The 20,719-nt window shown below is 45.6% G+C and overlaps 1 protein-coding gene across 1 annotated transcript in view; it reads right to left on the bottom strand.

Moving 5' to 3' along the window:
- Positions 1-477: 477 nt before the first annotated feature.
- L3MBTL4 (L3MBTL4, histone methyl-lysine binding protein) overlaps positions 478-20,719 on the bottom strand; it is a 309,548-nt gene continuing 289,306 nt past the window's right edge. The window contains exons 15-17 of the mRNA XM_023534188.1: positions 13,051-13,220; positions 3,530-3,592; positions 478-645 (exon numbers count right to left, since the gene is read on the bottom strand). Of these exons, the coding sequence (XP_023389956.1) occupies positions 478-645; positions 3,530-3,592; positions 13,051-13,220 (401 nt within the window). The remainder of the gene's footprint in view (positions 646-3,529; positions 3,593-13,050; positions 13,221-20,719) is intronic.

Genomic DNA, 20,719 nt, shown 5'->3' with positions numbered 1-20,719 from the left:
ATGAAATCTTTTTAAAGTATCGGGCCTCTGTCTCTTAGACGCACTGCACCCCGACGGCAAATCTGAGCTGAGCTCAGATGTTCTGGTAAAAATGTTAACACTGTATTTATGGATTCTGTTTTTCTAATATTTTACCACTTGAGAGTTTTATGCTTTCAAAATGAGAAATGGCTTCTTTTATGGTGAGAGGAAGAACAGAGGTGTATGTGTGGGCTTCTTTGGTCTGTTTGTGGCAACACATCAGAGCTGAAAGGACCCCACTGAAGATAAAAATATTCACAGACTATACGTGTGCCTGGGCCTCTGCGTCGTTGGCACTGGACCAGTCATCAAAATCCTCTAAACGTATAAATCACAACCATATAAGAAGTCTAGATTAAATAGGGATATGACCCTGGGGACATTAAAATCAAATGTGGGCCAACTTTATTGCTAAAAGAACAAGGTCCCAGTGTGGCAGCAGCTCAGGTGGTGTGTTTAGCCCCTGGCTTCTTGGCCTGAGACAGGATCTTCTTCAGTGAAGTCCTGGGAATTCCTGAACATGAGGATAGAATTATATATCTTCAGTGCTGGGCCCAGTTTGATCTTCATCACCTTGACGATGTCCGTCTGTGTCAGAAGCAGGAAGGCTTTGCCATCAATCTGCTGCATGTAAATAAACACAAATAAAAGTAAAAGCTATTAAAGCCTGTTTACTCTCTGTGACACTGAACCTGAGATGGGCTCCCTGCAGAGCTCGGTGACAGCAGAGAATGATGGCATCCCTCACAAGCCTTAGTCCCAACCATTGTTCAACTCCACTTTCCCCCAGGACCCCGAAGCTAAGTTAAATTAAAAAGGTGTTCACTCTGTTAAATATGAATTCAATATACACTAACTGCCCCCAGGCTAAATTTCTACTGTTATGTTTTAAATATCCTGGCCTGAATTTGTATCAAGAGCCTTAAAAATAACCTACTTTCACCCACCAAGTAAATCTCCAGGAATTTTTCCCAAGAGGACAATGTGCAGTGAGTGCACTCTAGTGTTATTTATAATGGTGAAATACCGAAAACAACCTAGCATTCCCAAAATAGAAGAAGTAAATAAACTATGGTCTCACCTCGGATGGGGTGCTCGGCAGGTACCCAAATTCATGTCTCTCAATGAAACAATGATTTGGGAATTTTTTCATGAAGCGTTAAGCAACAAAACATGATATGATATAGAAAGATCTTGGTTTTAGTGTGCAAAATTAAATATGCATGACTGCACATATACACAGACATAGACATAGCTAAACTATTTGAAATCTTTGTACCAAATGTTAAAGGAAGTTATCTGTGGCTGGTGGCATAGTAGTTTTGTTTTTATTTTTTCCTTTTAACTTTCCTGTATTCTCTCTCTCTCTTTTTTTTTTCCCATGATAAATGCCATTATAAACAGAAATGTAAAATAAAAACTTTATTTATTAACTTTTAAAACATACTGCGGTCTGAGATGTAACAACTTTCCTGAGATTCACATGATGGTGAGTGGCCACAGTGCAGGTCGTTTCTCCACAGCTCCTGGAGACGCCACTGTGTCTCAGAGGTTGAACCCCAGGGACTGTGGGTGTGTCCTGTATCCACACCTCACGTATTTACACAGACTGGCTCAGAATGAGTCCTGGTTCCAGACCCAAAAGGATAGAATGAAAGGGTTTTCTATGGTAACAGCCTTCCATGAACCTAGCTCTGTGGTTCTAACCCTTTTTAATTACTGATGCAAACCTCAGTATTAATGTCTCGCTGAGGAAGGAGGGATCACTGGGGGGACATTGGGTGGGGGAGTTAAAGTTTTTAGAAAGTTTTAAAAAGGTTCCTGTGTATTTATGATATATTGCCTGATGAAGGATTATCCATTTAGAGAATGGAATACCATTCCCATGGGGTAAAAAGCCTATTTCCCATAACAGAGGAGAGAAGCTCCCTATATCCATACCCTAACCTGGGTTCAGCTCCAGCATTTCCAGGCAAAACCCACTGGCCAAAGAGCCAAATGTCCAAAGGATAAGGTAGTGATGGTGGTGATGGTGACGATGATAACAGTTAATGTTTATGAAGCCATTCTCTAACCTCTTCTATGTGTTTCATCTTCCCAACGATCCCATAAAGTGTATGAGGAAACTACAGTTATAAGCCTAACGACTTGCCCAAGGTCATACAGCTTTTAAGAGACGATCCTGGGATTGCATGGAGGGCTTGTTGGCCTCCAGAGGAGAACCTCTGCTCTATATTGCTGCCATTTATTAAGCCCCTTCTCTGGGACAAGAGTCGGTCTAGGTACTGCAAACACACTAATCCTAATCATTAAGGTCCGCTCACAGAACTCTGTGTTTATAGAGGAGGGATGAGAGAGGTTAAGCGATGTGCCCGTGGTGACATTGCTGGTCATAAGTGCCAAGCTTGAGCAACCTGATCTGCAAAGAAACATGTGGATGAGGTGGGTCTTGGGTGTTACATGCAGAGAATGGTCTGTCTGTGTGAGGCTGGGCCAACTATGCCCAGGCTGTGCTGGGCTCAGGCAGAATCAGCAGAACCCTAGATTTCCAGTGGCAGTTACCCAGACTGCCACCATAGTTACCCTGATGCTGAGTTTCCTGGAAATACAGGGCTGGCCTGATTCTGAGGGGTCCAAGACCCCAAACTCAAAGAGTACTTCCCCTGAACCACATGTGCCCTGACCTCTAGAGAGGGAGAGTATGTACTGCATCCTGGAGTAGTTTTCTTGGAGAGTTCTAGAGCAATGATGGAAGCTCTGGAATCAGATGGCTGCGGGCCGGAATCCAACTGCCCTTTCCTCCTGAGGCCTTAGCTTCTTCATTGGTAAACTGCCCTGTAGAGTTGTGAGGGCCCAAGGCTGACTGTACAGGGGCTTGGCATGTGGCAAGCCCCAGGTAAACAGTAACTATCCTTGTCTGCATTATTCTGTAGCTGGTCTAGTCTCTTCTGGGGCCCCTAGAGCTATGGATGCTAATTCTAGGACAAATGTGAAGCAGTCAGGTATATCTCTAACTGAGAGGAAGCAGGAAGCAGAAACCCTGCAGAAGGACTGTGTGGCCACTCAGCACTCCTTCTGAAACCACTGTAGAGTAGGGTACACAGAATGGTCCCATTTTCACTGGAAGAGGCAACTCCCTTCCCCTCCTGGAGGCCGGCCCATGATGGGGTTCCTCGCTGCCCCCAATGTAGCCTGAGGTTGCAGTGCAGAGGCTTCATGATATCTATGAGTATTAATTAATATATTCGAATAGTCTATTTCTTGAGCATGTTCTATGAGCCAAGCACTACAGCACTCTGTGCCAGAGCAGAGAAAACAGAAGTGAGCCCCAGCAGAGGCTGGCCCCGCTGTGCTCCCTGTATTGCTGGGCTCTTTCCTGCTTGGACCCTTTTCTCTTGCCTCCCCAAACTTAAGTAAATGGAAACAAAGCCTTTACACTTACACTTAAGTAAATGGAAACAAAGCCTTTCTGGATCTACAAGTATAGAAACATATATATATTTCTTACCTCCGTCTTGAAGCACTTGGCATGCTCTTCACAGCCCAGCAGAGACTGTACAAACTCAGCCACCTACAGGGCAAGATGAAAGCCAGATTTAAAACACGCACCTGAAATAATTTCTTGGGTTGTACTAATTCAACATGGGACTAAAATATACTTCAAAGCCCTCAGACACTTGGGATTTAAATAGTAACTATCAAGTCACATTAGTATTTGCCAGCTCAGAAATTAGATCAGCCCCCAGTATCTTTTCTAGTCTTATTTCCAGGCTGACCTACATGATGACAATGACAGTCTCCATCTGTGTGGAGCTCTGGCATTCTAGAACCTTTTCTCATCTGATCCTCCCATCTACCCTGTGGGATTGGAGAGGGCAGGGGGTAGTGGCCTGTGCATGGCAGGTATCACAGTGACCGTCAGAGATGGGGACACGTCCACCTGCCCTTTCAACAGACCCAAGGGCTCATTCCCGTTTCACTCATCTGAGTCTCCAATTCCTTACCTGGTGGCAGGCCAACAACAGGAGCTCAAGAAATCTATGTGCCATGGGTGATAGAGTAATCGGGGGAATTGTTTCATAAACTATATAAATGTCAAATCAACGTTCTGTATACCTGAAACTAATAATAAAATAAAATGCTTAAAAAAAGAGAGAGAAATCTATGTGTAGTGAATTCCCACGTAATTGACTACGAAGCTGAAGCTCAAAGAGGCTTAATAACTTACTTATTAATCAGTCTCTTTGGCTCAATTTTCCACCCTTACTTTTTTCCTCCCTTTTCATCCACATATGCTCCAGATTCCTTTTAATAAGAGATCAGGCAAAGATCTGGCTATACGCTCAGGAAGCCACTGAGTGCTCCCAAGTGCTACTCTTGGGGAGCTGACTGAAAAAATGTAATGAAGTGTAGACTCCCAACAACCAAAATGACAACTGGGTTCTGGCCACTTCTGGCAAGTTCTGGCTCTGCTGTAGCACGGGGAGAAAGGCAAGCCTGAAAGCAACAGCAAATGAATCCTGAGAGGAGATATTCCTAGGAGGAACTGTCTTGCTGAGATTTTTTGGTTTTCTTTTTGTCTCTCTGCCTCTTGTATGGGCTGGATCATGGGCACTCAGCCTTCTCTCCTGTGTCTCATGGGGAGGGCCCATGAGAAGGCCAGGGAGCACGGGGCCTTCTATCAATGTGTTTCACAGGCAAAGCTCTGGGAGTACCATTTCACTGAGCTCTGGGAGATGTTGGCAGATGTTGGTCCCTCCCCCCGACTTTGCAGAAGAGAACAGCACAGGGTTGGCTGATTTCCAGCTTACAGAGTAGCCAGGGCCAACACCCGTGGGAGCGCCCTAGAACTCTGTCCCGTCGGCTCACAGCTGTTTAGTCTGTCTAATATGAAGATTTCAGAATGCCTTTTTAGGGGCAATCAGCATGTTGGTGTCTGCTTTACTCACCTCTGATGCTGCAAGTATATTTTATTATGAGTCATTTACAATCATCCTGCTAAAGTGTGAGATGATGAGAATTAAAAAAAAAATAAAATCCTTCCAAAGTAGTCATGTCATCACGCCACCAGACAATGGCATCTTCAAGCCCTGGGGCACCTGGGAGGCATCAGCATGCCTCACCCTTACAGTTCCCAACACTGCAGCGGAGAGGCCAGGGCTCCAGTGGTCCTGGCACCCAGGAGCCAAGTCTGTTGCTGAGTTAATACAGTTTTCTCTTTCCTAGCCAAATGGGAAACATGGAATGTGTGCTTGGCATTTTCAGGGAAGTATGGAAAGCCTTGTAATACTGATGGCCAAGTCACAGACACATGGTCACTGGGGCAGGTGATGGCAGGGCTTACAGAGTGTTTCTGGGGCCTGGGACACCGAGAGGTGGGTGTAGTCCCTTCATTCCCCAGGCTGCTCGTCTGGCCCACGGCGACATGTGAAGCCTCTGCTGGGTGCTGGGAAGGCTGGGCCTGTGAGCAGGTCAAGTCTGAACTTTCACTAAGTTTAAAGTTAGATTAGTAGTGGGAAGATAGAGGGAAAATGGCGAGTAAAAGATTCATAGCTTACTAATCACCATATGCAGGGTTTAATATGCTACATTCCAGAAGAGAGGGGTTTAGGCTACAGGCTTCCAGAAGGGACACAGGGTATCATGGGTGGGAACTCAGGAAAAGCACCATGAGGGAGGTGGTGGCCGAGAAGGGCACTGCAGGCTGTGCAGTGTTTCCACGAGGGAGATTTGGGTAGGCGGGGTAGGGAAGACCTATCGTCACAGAGCCGTACAGATGCAGGGCCACAAGCGGGACGTCAACAGTGGGGTCCAGTTTGGCTAAAGCTGTGGAACAGAAAGAGAGAAGTGGGAAAGGCAGGAGAGGAGGGCTATGGTCTCCAGGTGAGTATTTGCACTTCTATCAGCAGGTCTCAGGGAGCCCTGGAGCGATGGTTCTCCACCCTGACTATACCTTGGAACCACCTGGAGAGCTTTAAAACGAATGAAGGCCAGGTGTAGGCCACAGAGATTACTCCCGGCCGGGTGCTGGACATGTAGTTTTAGATTCTCCAGTTGATTCTAATGTGCAGTTAGGGCTGAGGCCAGAGTGTGAGAGAGCCTGAGAGAGGCCTGGCAGTGTGTGGATGCGCTGGGCAGGGTGGCAGCTGGGAGGTATCTACAGCCGTCCCGTGGGGGGCGCTGCAGGACCAGCTGCATAGCACCAGGCAGAGCGAAGAGCTGGAGGCGGGAGGTGCTGCAAGGTAAAACCCTGAGATCTGCCCACAGGCTGGGTGAGAGGCAGAAGGAATCAAAGCCAAGTCCAGGAAGAATGCTCTGGGGCAGGTTTCTGAACCCCAGCACCAGCCCAGTGCTGGGCCTGATCTTTCCTTGCTGTAGGGCCCTGTGTACTGCAGGACGTTTAGCAGCATCCCTGGCCTCTACCCGCTAGGTGCCAGTAGCACCCAGCTCTCCTTGTGACAACCGAAAATGTGTCCAAATGTTGCCGACATCGCCCTGGTTAAGAGCCACTGCTCTAAAGGAAGGTTCTTTTGAGATGGCTCTTTCATAGGAAGAGGAAATGAATATCATAGTAGGGAAACTAAAAGTAGAGAAGAGGGACTAAGAATTAGCTGAAGACATACATGTTGTTGTACCTCAAGCATTAGCTCTCGGGGGGATGCCATGCTAGCAATAGGGCCCCTGGTTCCCCCACAGGCAAAGTGATGTGCTTGGGAGATGATGGCCTCCTTAAGTGCACACACCAGGAATTTCTGCTCACAGCACAAGGGTTCTACGTTGCCTTGATGGTTTGCATAGGTTAAAATATCCTTTTCTGGGCAAATGAAAAAAAAAGAATCACATTACCCCTTCTTAATACTATTAGCCAAGGAATCATTGTCTAAGTCACAGGTATCTTGGATTTTTCATGAGAGCAAATAATGTGTTAAATCAAAGAGTAAACAGACCAGTGCTGCCATGATGGCCCTGAGCTTGGTGCCAGCACAGCCTATCCCTGTCCTGCCTTCTGCTGTCCTTTACTCTGTCCTCCTCAGATGGGAAGTGGAGGGCGCACAGGAGGGCAGCGACATCTAGTTTGCAATACCATGTGTCTGAATTCCTCAGTCTTTTTGGAAAGAGATTCTGCTTCTATTCAATCTGTTTTTCTTTTTCCAAATAAAAGACAATCTATTGAGGCAGATTTTCTGGCCAGAATTTTAAAATATCCAAAGGCCTCGATCATTATTCAGTATCATTAATCAGTATTGTTAGTATTTATTTCCCTCTAAGAAGAAATTATGTTTTGAGCTTTAATGGAAACCCATTTTGTTACAAATTTTCCAAATGTAAAAGTAGTGAGCTTTAACATACCACAGAATAGCATCAGAAAGTTTCCCTCTCATTCTCCCCGTGTAAAACCTTGTTTTCTTCAGGTGTGCGGTAAATGTGGAGAACTGTGCAGATAAGTGTGAGCAAACTCTATGAAAGAGCAAACTACCACCTGTTCGCCTCCACTCAAGATGGCTGTGTGGACGCATCTGCTTTTCTGAGGTAATGGTGGCTCCGTTGGAGCCTGGGGGTGGGCAACCTTGGCCTTGGCTCTGGGAAGCACAACTGGTATGAAGGCTGACATGCAGGTGGTTCCCCGAGTTCTCTGGAGAACAGTGTCCCTCGGCTAAAGCCCCAGCTTTGTTTTGGAAGGACACGGAATAAGTTAATTCCAGGAATGACACAGCAGTTTGGAAAGACTAAGAAAGATGACACTGTGCAGGCTCTTAGATGAGCCCATTACTTTACCCAACTTGCTTCCCCCAGCGACCTACTTTTCCTGGCATCCTCTTGGAGCTCAGCAGGCCTTGTTTTCTTCAGTGGGGCTGCTGCTCCCTTAAATCTTTCCAAATGGTGGTGGTTTCTGTTTTGCTGAGCCTGTAGCTATATGCCTGACTGTACAGCCTCAAAGTCCACTGGGGACTATGTTTCCAGCCCTGGTCTCATTTGTTAACAGCAGAGATTGTTATTTGCCCTTTTTTAAGGGCCTGGTGGTAGAAGGCTGCTATGCTTATTTAGCAATACCCTGAATTTTTCAAAACACTCCCTCCTGTGTAGACTGCTTTTAAAGCGACTGCCATCCCTTAAAGTTAATGGACATTTAGGGAGCACTTAGTTGAGGCGGGTGAGATTTATATGTGCTGCTTTAAAAAGCATTTTTGAAAATAAGAAATACAAGTACCCGTATGTGCATGAAACATACCTGGGTCACTCTTGTGGCTGCAGTGTGCATACGTGTCATATCCAGACCTCATGTGCCCATGGACATGCGCACAAAATTCACTTCCCATTCATCTACTCACTCACACATTTGTCAATCAACTACTCTGGGCGAGATTTTGCTATAAGGATGTAAAAAGCTATAAAAATATTTTAATCCCTACTTTCAAATACCTATACTCTTATGTAGAATGTTTCCATTATCCAGAGTAAGAAATCATACACTTCACACTGACCACAATTTGAGTGTGCACACATCCACCCACTTCTGACAAAGGTTTCATAGACAATAACCTTTCCTCCAATTATGTCCTTTCATCTAATCTTGTCTTTTGTTTCAGAACTGCTAAGTTGACTTTACGGCCCTCCTGAGCTTTGACAAACACTTCTCTAGTAGAAACGGCCACAGTGACCAAGGAGTTAAAAGCCAGCTCCCGTGCTCTGGGGGATTTCTGAAGGCCCTGCTCGCTTGGCTTCTCTTCACAGGTGAGACAATGTGGAGCGAAGGTCTTCCTCCCAGGCCGGGATGGCAGACAAAAAGGAATGTTCTTGTGCTTCATTTTCTGCCACAGACAGCCACCCACCTCAAGTCTTACTGAATGGCCCTTAACACAGGGTGCACAAGTCTATTTTCAACACACCCTGTCCTTGTCTTATGAGGTTCCCTTCCAATATGCCCAATGGGAAGAAAGCACAAAAGAATACTGTGCCCCCTCCCCAGCTCCTGCTCCCCTGAGCTGCCTTTTCAAATTCTCACTGCCGTGCTCACCATTTTAAATGTGGTGTATATAACAGTGGTAAACTCTGTTGCTGGTACTCACTGGAATGCCCTCTAAGTGAACTCCCGTCTGAGGGCTGCTTTATTTTCAAAGATGCACACAGAAGAACTATCACAAAGCCCATACTTTCAACCCATCAAAGATTCTAGTTGAGGACCTAGTTTGGTGCCAGGAAATGTGCTACAGAGTGTGAGGATACTGACACTCTAAATTTAGGATGTGGTCCTTTTCCATGAGAGCATATTGTTCGGGAGATATCAAAACTAAGATACACTAAAATTAGGGACTAACCCAAACTGTTTTCTCTGGAATGCACCCCCGAGGGAAACCACAGTTAAGGAAGCATTACAAGCAGGAGCACTTTATGAAGACGGCTTCTCTTATTGTTGTTTGATTTTTAATCTAGAAAATCTCTGAGGGCTCTTCTAGAGATAAAGGCTAGAATTCCATGTGTGCCCATTACAGGGAACCAGGGAGAGTGATATCTCCTTCCTCGTAATCCCTGATGGCATCTCCCCCACTGTGAGTCTCTTCCTTTTGAGACCTTCTCTGTGCTAGTGAGACTCACCTTTGGACCAGCTACTTTGATTTACTCACCCTCCAATCTGTCACTTGTATTCAGTGCCAGACTTGAAACCTGTCAGATCAGAGGCCCCCAGCAAATCTCCTATTCATTACTTAATGCTCCTAAAGCAGTGGTTCCTATTCGTTTTAGATGATGCTCCCTCCTTGAGAAGTTAATAAAAGCTCTGGCTGTCCCCTTAAGAAACAGAAACACACATGCTGCACAGAATTTTTCCAGATCCCCGGAAGCCCAACTCCACAGCCCCATCCAGGAACCCTGACTGGATGTCTGCCTGCCTGCCTGCCTGCCACATCGAACACTCCTGCCTCTCCTCCACACTTTCCTTTCATGGACTCCCCACCTGTCTTCTCTTCAGAGTGCTCTTTCCGGCCCCTTCTTCCTGCACTTTCTAATCTAGGCCCACTGACCTCCATCCTTGCAGCTTCCTCTGGATGATCACCTCCTTGGTGAGCGCTCACCCGTCTTGTATTTCCGCCGACTGGAATAGTTGTTCCATACCCACTGATGTAATCCACAGGGATCGCTAACTCAGAATGTCCCTTATTAAATTCATCACCTTATCCTCCTGCCCCCAAACTGGATCCTTTCCCCAAAGTTTTATTTCTTTCAACAGCACCACTATTTCTCTATTCCTTCAGGTGAACCCTGGGGCCATAGCTCTCACACATTATTATCCTAAATAGGTTCTAAACTGTGTAGTGTTGAGACTCTGCATGGAATCACATTTGGCTCAACCCACTTCCTCATCTCTCTATCTCATCTATTTCCCTGTACTGTAGCTTTTGCCTTTAAAATGTCTACTGAATTTGGGTGGTTCTTCTCATGGCATCACCCAGTCCAGCACCCAGTTACCCCACATCAGGAGCATAGTGGTAGCTTCTGGTTGTCTCCCCTTCCTCGGCCTCCTCTCACTCAGCTCTTTCTGCAGATCTTTGCCATTCTCATCTCCTTCAAGCACCATCTTCACAAAGTGACTTACTGCATAAGAATCTAAGATGGCTCATTCTGCCCACTGACTAGCAGGCATGGCCAGGGCCTGGCTTCAGACCTGGCCCATCTCCATCCCAGATCACTTTTCCCTGTGCCCAGGTCCACAGTGTGTGTGGTGGGCTCAGGACCTGGATCTCACTCTGCAGCCTTAAAAGTTACTTAGTCTCTGGTGCCTCAATTTTCCTTTCTGTAAAATGGGCGAATAAGACTACTTACCTTGTTTTCATTATATTAATATTATTTGCCATCATTATTAATATTAATAAAGCACACATTGTATATCTGCCATCCCTGCATACGTCATACTCACTTCCTTGCAATCTCCTGTTCCCTTCTCTTGCGAACTGAAAACTGGAATGGCTTCCCTTCTCTTCTCTGCTTAGATATATTCCACTTTGGTTTCAAAATCCACCTCACAATGCCCTTGTCATTCAACAAACATTTCCTGTGTTATCTCCTAAGTGCCAGGTATAGTGAGAGGTTCTCAAGATACACTCCAAGTGAGTGAAATAAGGTTTTTCCTCATCTGGTCACAGGTTGGACATGTGAGTGTAGGCGCAGTGACAGAAGACACTCAGATGAAATGGGAGCAGAGACAGGATGTCTGACCCAGCCCAGAGGCTGCTGCAGGAGGTGAGCACTGAGCTGATGGCTGGGGGTAGCAGCAGGCATAATGGGAGGGGGTACTCGACGCAGTGGTAGCAACTGTGTAAGTATGAGGATAACATGCAGGGACTGAGGAGGGACAATATTCTGTAAGCCAGAGTGGAAGGACCACGTGGGGTGGGGTGGAAAGTAGGACTGGAAAGTCAGGCAAGGATAGTCCATGCGGGTCTCGGCGACACAACAAGGATGTTACTGGGAAGCCAGGGATTGTTTTAAGTTGGGTGGAGACACATCCAGAATTCTCCCTTCTCTACCGTGTTTACTCATTCTCAGGACACAGTTGCTCTGCACACACACGGAAGGCTAGGGCTGGATCCAGGCGGCTTCTCTCCCTAGGACATCTTTCAGAGCAGAAGAGTGATGATTCGAGGGGCTAAGAGCACAGCAACAAGTGAAGGAAGAAGAGCCACTGTCAGTCTTAAAAAAAGGTAGAACTTCAGGTGAATGGCTTGAAAATCAGGAATGAATGACTTGCCATTGTTTTCTCAGTCAAACTCCCCATCATGTGCAGTGTTGTTTCAAGGACAAAACTAGACATAATTTGATGATAGATATGATAGGTTTTAATTCAGTCGGCTTGGTCATGAAGCTGGTGCATGCATTATAAACTGGCAAAAATTTATGACCAGGGGGCAAGGGGCAGACTCTGCATACTCTTGAGGGGGCAGGATCACATTTAGTCATTCCCTCAAACAGCCAGCCAGCTCCTGACACATTCAGTCAATTCTCTAAAACTAGGACCATCGCAGTCCTCCAGAAGGAGTGGAAGGAGAGGTGGGCATGCAGGGTGTGCTGGGGAAAAGGTGTTGGCCCCTCTGCTCCATGCACAGACATGCAGGGCAATGGGAGTCCGCCAGACAGATTCCGTGAATTGCCCAGGAGAAGGAGGAGGGATCAGGCTTCGCTCCAAACCTCCAGCCTCCAGTGGCCTTCCCAAAACCTGCTCCTTGTCCAAGGCTGGCAAGGAAGGCCTAAATCAAGATGAAGTTAAGCTGACTGCAGTAAGTACTCAATGAACATTCTGTTTCTAATTTAACTCCTTGGAGTGACCCAGAGTTTGCCTCCATTTAAAAAAATAATTAAGACCTGACTAGTGAAAATGATACATTTGTCAAAGGGATGTCAGTCAGACATCTTCCTTAAAAGAAAATTGTTTTAAATATGGAACTTAATCTGATCCTTAATAGAAACCAATATCATAAGGCGGGTTTATATTAAAATTGGATCTATTTTCCCTCTGTACAGCATCTTGTACATATCGTGATCTAATTCACTTTAAAAATATACATAAGGTTGACATAAAATAAACATAAGATCATCTGTGACTTTGGGTGAACAAACGGGCAGCACAGAGCTGCTCTGCAGTGAGAACACAAGATCAGGTGGTCACTGGGCAAAGCCCGTGAGGACACAGAATGCCCTGTGGGCAGGTGCCCTCCCAGAGAAGATGCTGCTTAGGACAGGAGCTGACGGGATGCAAGGCTGATATGTTTACACATCTGTATTTCCTCAAATTCAGTCTGTGATGTGGGACTAGAGGCTTGGCCCCTCTGCCTAAATGAACCCAGGACCAATGGCCATGGAGCGCGGGGATGGGGAGAGGAGGGCAAAATAACTGTACTTCCTTAATTTCCTCAAAACCATGCCTGCCTTTTCCCTCAAATGTGGATCTTAAATGTGATACACTGGATTTAGTGCCTAAGAGAGATTTTCAGCAGTTGAGTGCATTCTTTCCCAGGGCCCCATAGCAGCTCTGCTCACCTCATCCACTGTCCATCGGGCCACCTCGCCTGCCTGGATGTCAGCTACACCTGGAAGCAGCTTGCAGTGCTGCTCCCTGCCGAGAGGAAGGTCTCGGAAAGGGTGGGCTGACAAGGATGACATGAAGACCGACTGGTGCAGAGCATGCTGTGTCTGCTCAGCGGCGTATTCTGAAAGAGAGGCAGGGGAGAGAAGCGCTGATTTTATGAATCAGTGAGCATCATCTAGGTCAGCCCGTCATTACAGAGGTCCAGAGTCAGGTTAGGTACAGTGCAGACACAGTGGAAACCTTGGTCTTCTGGTCACACATCATCATTGCTAGGAGTCTCCGAGCACAACCAATACCACTGTTCTGTTTCAAAACAATGGTTATGAAAACTGGCTGTTACATAAAGCCCCGAAGACTGTGGCTATTTGCTAAGCAAATTTGAATAATCTTTATGACACGCTATTCGATGCCAAAGAAGAGCAATTTTATCACTGTCCTGGCTTCTCTCTCCCTAAATCAGGAGTCAGAGGAAGCACAGAGAGAGCCTTGCTGAATGGAGCTATTAAGTGACTGGGCACATAGAACCACCTGGGATGTGCACGTACATAGAGAATGATTTCATCCTGGAAGCCACTTCACACGCCTCCAAAGGAACAGGCTCAGGTCCACATCTGGCCTCACAGGTCCCCTGGGGGACACTAAACGTGGAATGCAGCATAGGATCCCCATGGGAACCTGGGAGGCAGCTGCCGCTATAGCTCCCAGCAAGCGCCAGTGACCTCACTGGGACTTACGGAAAGCAGCCACAGCTGAGATATGACTGCCCTGGCACAGGCACTCTTCAATGGGTGCTCTCTTTCTGGAGCAAAAGCTCTGAATGTGCTGTGGTTCTATGGCAGGAAGAGCAACGGCTGCTGCCTGTCCAAGCTTGGCCACTGTCACCGAGGAGTAAGACTTCCCCTTCACCGCATACTTCTCCCCAGCCCTTCTGAACTAGAGTTCCACCTTCAGGAGTGATGTCACTTTTATGTTATATCCAACGTTTAGGTGGAGCCATGGATCTCAATTCCTTTATTATTTTGCTTTGAAAATTCAAATGGGTAAGAAGCAGAAACATTATAGCGATTTTAGAGAAAACTCATGCCTTTATAACATCTTTTAAGATACTTTCAACACATTAACAAAATAAAGTTGTTGATATTTTAAAAAGACTTTGAAGAGAAAGACCACAAAAGAAAACGTTTTAAGCCCTCTAAAATGTCTAATCTTTCCTAATGCAAATGGCAGTTTAAGTAAGCAGTAGTCACATAATTTAAAGACTATTATGATGATTTGTTTCACAAAGAAGCCTGAAAAGCTGTTATGCAAATATTTCCACATCAAATTAATTACTGTTTTTAGTAGGTGAAGCTAACCTGCACTTTGCATGGTCACCTACTCACATACCCGATAGTAATCAGAGAGCTTCTAAACTGTGAAGGAGCTCGTCCATCGCTGCCCTGGTTGCTCAGCACAGATGTCGTGCATATTTACCAAAGCCTGCTGTCTACACAGATAGAGACAGCAAATTGTGGCCTTCTCACACATTCTTATGCTCCAGTTGCAAGCAACAGAAAATTTGTCTCTAAATGCTGATTGTCTAACATTGACCTTTTTAGTATGTAAATAGGTTATCTCCCTCCCTGTAGTTTAGCCCCACAGTACAAGGCTGTAGGTTCTGAACGGAAACTTCACATTTTCTTAGAAAAGCCAGTATGTTTACAAATGTGAATGTTCTTTAATGAAGTTGTCAGGCTGGACAAGGAGCATGTACAAAACAAGCCTTGGAAACCCAGGGTGGGAGCCTCACAGAGCAAGTCTGCAGTCACAGCTATGCAGCATCACTGAGGGCTTTCTTGGGAAACCAAGAGTTAAAGCTCTGTACTCCTAGGGATTAAGACCTGAGCCAAAGCTGGGCTTTATTCTGGAAAAGAATCGCTGCATCAATCAGTTGTTTTTCCTGAAATAGCATGAACTTAAAATAAAAAAATATATATACACATCTCTAATCCATGCTCTGGTAAATCAATTTTGTATTGTTTCCAAAATGTACAAGACTCTGAAAAGATACAACTAATGAATCTTGTGTTGTGGAGCTACTGAAGTGTCGAGTAATAATACTCATCAGATTCCTGTGATTCACAAATAAATGTTGAAGGTATGTAAAAAACCATCGTGTTCCCAAGCAAAAAAAATTTTCTACACCATAAATTTGGAAGCAAATTGCCTTGGCTGCTGAGGCTTCCATTTGGAAATAAATTTAAGGTGTGGTTGCCAGACCCGAACAGCACTGAGGTTCCTGAGTCCACTGCTTCCCATGGTTCTGGGCTCTGAAGACCAGGGACTTCTGTTAGTCCACGTAGCAAGATGACCTTTAGGTTATGACTAAAGTTGGGAGCGCTGGCTTTTTGCTGCACTCTTAAATTCAGGCTGGCCCTATGTTCATTTATGGCTTTTGAATGCTGTTAATTGTGTCCTTATTAAATTAAACTATCAGTTCGAATGGAGGTGAAATCTAGAGTTCTGAAAGGCTAAAGAGAATCTAGTGGGGCAGAGGCCCTTTATGCCATGGGCAGTGGGGAAAGGTCTGCAATCACCTGCTAGGTCACAGATCCCGACCTGGTGTCAAGTCCTCAGGGATATAAGTGCTGGCATCTGTTTATCTATAACCTCAGGTTTTGGGGAATCCTTGCCAGCACCAGTTACATGCTGAATATAAAAATCATTTTTATTATCATCAATTTTACTATATCAATTTTACCTCATCAGATGAAAGCCTGAAAGTTGAGTTTTCCTGCTCAAGAGACTTGAGTTAAGCTGGAGAGAGTCCCTGGGTAGGGAGTCTGAATAAACCGTCTGCCATCTCTAAGACACAACTGGAGCTGCCAATACCGACCAGCAGGACTGGTGGGAGGGGGAAGGAGAATGTACATAACGACTTGCTCACTGTGGTCCCAGCTTACCGTAACCACTTTCTAAATGGTAGGTCCTACTCTAAACTTGAACTAAGCTCCTAGAGGTTGGGACTGAGGTTCAATGAAGGGAAGTTGCATAATTAGAAATTAACACAGTGCAAGCCTAATTTTCCAATAGTAACAAAAGACAGGGATTGCATTTTGGGGTATTTCAGGGTGGCTGTTGTGTCTTTTTGTATCATTTGCCAGGTCTAATTTCTTCCAAAGCTGATGGTTTGGGGTGGAATCTTCAGGTCTAATTGAAAGGATGCTAGGACAGGCTTGCCTCAGAGGACTGTGGCAGCAGGAGAATGGGAAGTCTACACCAGCTTGCCTGGTTTTGATTCCTGGTCCCCATGTAGTTGCTAAGTGACCTTGGATGAGATACCTAACTTCTATGTTTCTAGCTTTTCATCCTTAAAGTGGGGTAAGAATAGTACTATACCTCATTGAATTGCGGGGATTAGAAGAGCTCCTGGTGTTCAATCCATGTTAGATATTTCATGGCTGTTATAAGATGTAAAGGTATTTTAAGTTGTAACCACAGTGAATATGGGGAAATAAAAAATTTCCAAAGCCAGTGTGGCTAGATTGGCCTAAAACCTATGAAAGTTGAAATTTCGACTGAAACTCTAGATCTTCAGGGCAAAGTTTAGATTTCACACTCAAGTAGTCCTAAAATGCCCATGCGGTGGTCATCAAAACCATTTGCAGAAGTCCCTGTGGAAGGGAACAAGAGGTATTCCAACAGAGTTCTGCCAGTGCAGTGTGGGGCATCTGTTTCTCAGGCAAAACACTGTTAAAATGCAGTCAGCCTGCCAGCTTTGAAATTTGGTGGCTCTTGACAGACTTTTAAAATGTGGGGTGATTTGCATTATTTTAAATTCTGTGCATAAAATTAGATTTTTGAAAATATCCACTTGAAACTGTGCATACATTTTAATCAAATGTGAACACACTGATTTTAACTTCTTTGCCAAGCCAGCATAGCTCATGTCACATTAGATCTCACTAAATAGTTGTTAATAAATTAAAGAGCATAAGCCTATAATGAAGAGGTATATTGGCCTCAGAAACCATTCTCATGAAATCAAAAGGACCACATTATTCTATCTTGGGGCACTTTGAATAAACAGAAGCTTCTAGATTAGAAAAGGATGTCTACTATGAACAGAGGGCAGAAAAGGTCTTCCTAACTAGGTAACTTCTGTACTCCATCCACAAGGCCCAACATCCTAGCTCTGTGTCCACCTAACACAGCAGAGGAATATAGGATGCTTCTCAGCTACGCTGCCTCACTGCAGCAATGATTCCTACCCAGCTTTGTTCTGTTCTTTCATTTGGGACATGTTTCTTTGTCTCCCTATTTTGGTTGCCTCCCTGTGTTTGTTTCTATGTATTAAGTAGAGCTGCTATGTCTGATCCTACAGAGCAGGATTTGCTTTAGCAGGGCTCTGGTGCCTGCCCAGTCTTGATGCTGCATTCCCAGAGATGGCCAGCTGGTGCTCCACTCAGTCTGAAGCGGGACCTCTTGGGAGTGGCCAGGTTCAGCTAAAGCCTGTGCCCTGCCCAGGGCCACTTGGCATGAGCCATAAAGCAATCTGTAGATGGCCACCACCATGCTGGGCTTAGAGGTACCCCAAGAGACCAAGCCACAAACTGAGGCTGGCTGCTGCTAGTGCCAGCATGGCTGCTAAGCAAGAGGTACAGGGCATGCTGAGGCCAGATGCTGCTTGTTTGGGTTTTGTGAACCTTTGAGAGATTTTAGGAAAATCTGCAGCATGAGCCAAGACGTGCCGTTTGTATGGAAAAGCCACTGGAAGCAACTTGGGTGGGCTCACAATTAGGGAGAGTGGGATCTCACGGAATCATCAGGGTGGGATGACCAGTGTTAGCCAGGCTGATGGAGACTCAGATATGGCAGCCACCTGTGTATGCACGCTGGGTTGCGGGAGGAATCAACAAAGAAACAAGGGATTCTGCCAGCACTTCTGTATGGGAGGAAGCTGCCTTCTCCTGAAGCCAGACAACTCAGTCCGTCCCCGTATGTCCCTGATGCTTTTCAAGCTGCTGCCCCAGCAATGGAGCTCAGAGTGAGTGAGTCTGTCAATGAGTAAGTCCATGAGCAGACCTTTTAAGAGGAGTTCCACTCTCTGTCTCACTCAGCCACAATCTCCACTGGTTCTCACAGCCAGTCATTATGGGCACTTCTCTTCCAGGCACTGGAACCTTCACTCCTCCAGGGGGACTTCCATAGCTGAGCTGTCCTTCCTGATTATCAACTGCCACATGCAGGTTGAGAAGCACCACTCCTCAAAGGCAGTGTCTGCCCCTCCTACCAGTCTTGAGGTAGCTTCTTCTGTATATTCTTAGTTCTAGGTCTTCTGTTCAGCTAGACTTCAGGCGATTCTCAATAATGGTTGTTCTGCAGTCTAGTTGTAATTCTGATGTGGTTGTGAGAAGTGGCTAACACAGCATTTCCCTACTCCTCCATCTTGACCAGAACGTCAATAATTTTTTAAATCTTGAAATGATATTTCAGATATACTATATTAAGTAAATTGTCATTAAAATGATCTTACCTATTTATTTTTATTATTTTAAATGTGGCTACTAGAAATTTTCATGCTCTATATATGGCTATGTGTTATATTTCCATTGGGCAGTACATTCTGGGAGAGTGCTGGGCCATGGCCTCTCTCAAGATCTGCCGTAGGTGTGGGAAGGGCCTAGATGGCTGGAGGGAATCAACGTGACTCTTGCTGAATGATGATGATGTGGTTCCAGTGGCCTGCATTCTACCCATCTCTGACAACTCCAAGTGTGAGAGAAGGCAGGAAGACCTGAGGCTACAGACAGTCCACCATGATGGGTGAGTCCAGCTGGAGACAGGCTACCTGAACTCTTGCCTTGGCGCTACAGTTTATTAGCTGTGAGAGCTGAGCAGTCTATTTGCTGAGCGGATGAATAAATGATCAACTGAATAAATGTATGTATCAGGAAAGTAGAAACCACCTTTGCTGACTATGAAAGCAGAGAATGACTTTCAGAATTAGGTTGGGAACCAATCAGATTTAGAGCCACTTTCTCTAAAAGTGTTTCACATGCTTAAATCATTAAATCCTAAAGGGGTTTACCTAGTGGCTCTCCTCACCAGAGCATGGGTACTGTGAGGAGAGTTAGAGAACAAGAGCTTTGAAGTTTCTAGACTCCCTGTTGCCATTTTCCAAGCAATCCTCTTCAATCATCATGGAAAAGCCCAGCCTCCTTTGAGGTCCCACCTTCTGGGCTTTACAATTCATTACCTCTTTTCAGGTATTGGCCTTCCCTTCTTAGACATGCTCCCTCATTCAGTGAGAGGTCAATGGGCCAGGTCATGGTCCTCGTCCACTCTAAGCCTGCCTTCACTCCAGGGGATGTGCCTGCCTTAGGTACCTTTGCCTTTAGTTCTCCTCCTGCCTGCTCCTCACAGTTACATCTTTGAAGACTGGAAAGCACCACTCCTCATATGCAGCATCTGGCGTCAGAGCCTGCTGCTGGTCTTCCTTCCTGCTGGAGGAGCCTCTCCTCATAGCTTCTATTCAGCAGGCACCCAATCTGTATCCAGCACCCCCTGCTAGACACTGTGGAGTCTTCCATTTCTCCCCCTGCACTTCTCTGTCTCTCTTCGCTGACCCTTCCCCAGGAACTTAAGCCTGCTTCTTCTCTCCTTCAGGGGCTTCCCGCATCTCCTCTGGTCCTCAGGGTGCTTCCCCACCCACTCCATGTGTGCTGACTCGTGAGACACAGCCTTCCTGGCTTCCCTTGCCTTGCTGCCTCCACAATGATGCTTTCTAAGGGGCCTAACTGCCAAATATACAAGATACTGTATATTGAGTACTATCATTGAGTAACCAGGGGAAGTAGCAAATGATACACATGTCCTAGAGTGGAACTTAGCTTCCTGCTCTGCCAAGGGGTTTAGGCCCTGGCTTTTATTCCTGAGGGCAGAGTTTTAATTCCTTCTTTTGATTCTATTTCAGCAAATACCCTTTTAAGGGGTCTCCAGTCCCAGGTGTCTATCCATCAGGTTCACAGGCCCAAAGGCTCAGGGTTCGCTGGCACACAGAGGCCTCATCATTGTTCATAGCCGTTTCCCGGCCCATCCAGGGAGTGAGTTGTGCCTCCTCAGGGTGGCTCCTGTAGGACCCCCACTGCTTGCTACCCTATATTGAAATTGTCTGTTCACTTTGTAGTCTCTATTAGTGGAGCCTAAATTCAAGGGTAGTTGTTTTCAATTTATCCTCATATCACCTTTGGATAGCACAGACCTGACACATGGTACAGCATTGTATAGGTGCTTAATACCTGATGTGATTGTTGAGCCATCTGAGGAATTCTGCTGCAGAGATGAATAATGCAGGAGCAAATGCTGACTTAGTCTGTGCCAGTGAAAACAATGAGTTTCCATCCTGTGGGCTCTCGTTTGCCAAATATTCTCATTACTGAAAAGGCTGGAAATTATTTCTGATATGGAATCTAACTCCTTGTTTTGATATTTAAGAAGCAGATATCCCCTGGTTTCATTTTAACAAAAATACAGAAAACCCTATATTAACTTTTGATAGATTAGCCATCCAATAAAACAGAGTGAAGAATATTTTTTGATGGCTAAAGAGTAACCTTTTAGTTTAATATCTGCTTCACA

The sequence above is a fragment of the Pteropus vampyrus genome, unplaced genomic scaffold, assembly GCF_000151845.1.
Source record: "Pteropus vampyrus isolate Shadow unplaced genomic scaffold, Pvam_2.0 Scaffold122, whole genome shotgun sequence".
NCBI classification, from domain to species: Eukaryota; Metazoa; Chordata; class Mammalia; order Chiroptera; family Pteropodidae; genus Pteropus; species Pteropus vampyrus.
The sequence above is the reverse complement of the archived record's forward strand: the minus strand, read 5'-3'. Positions and strand labels throughout refer to the sequence as shown.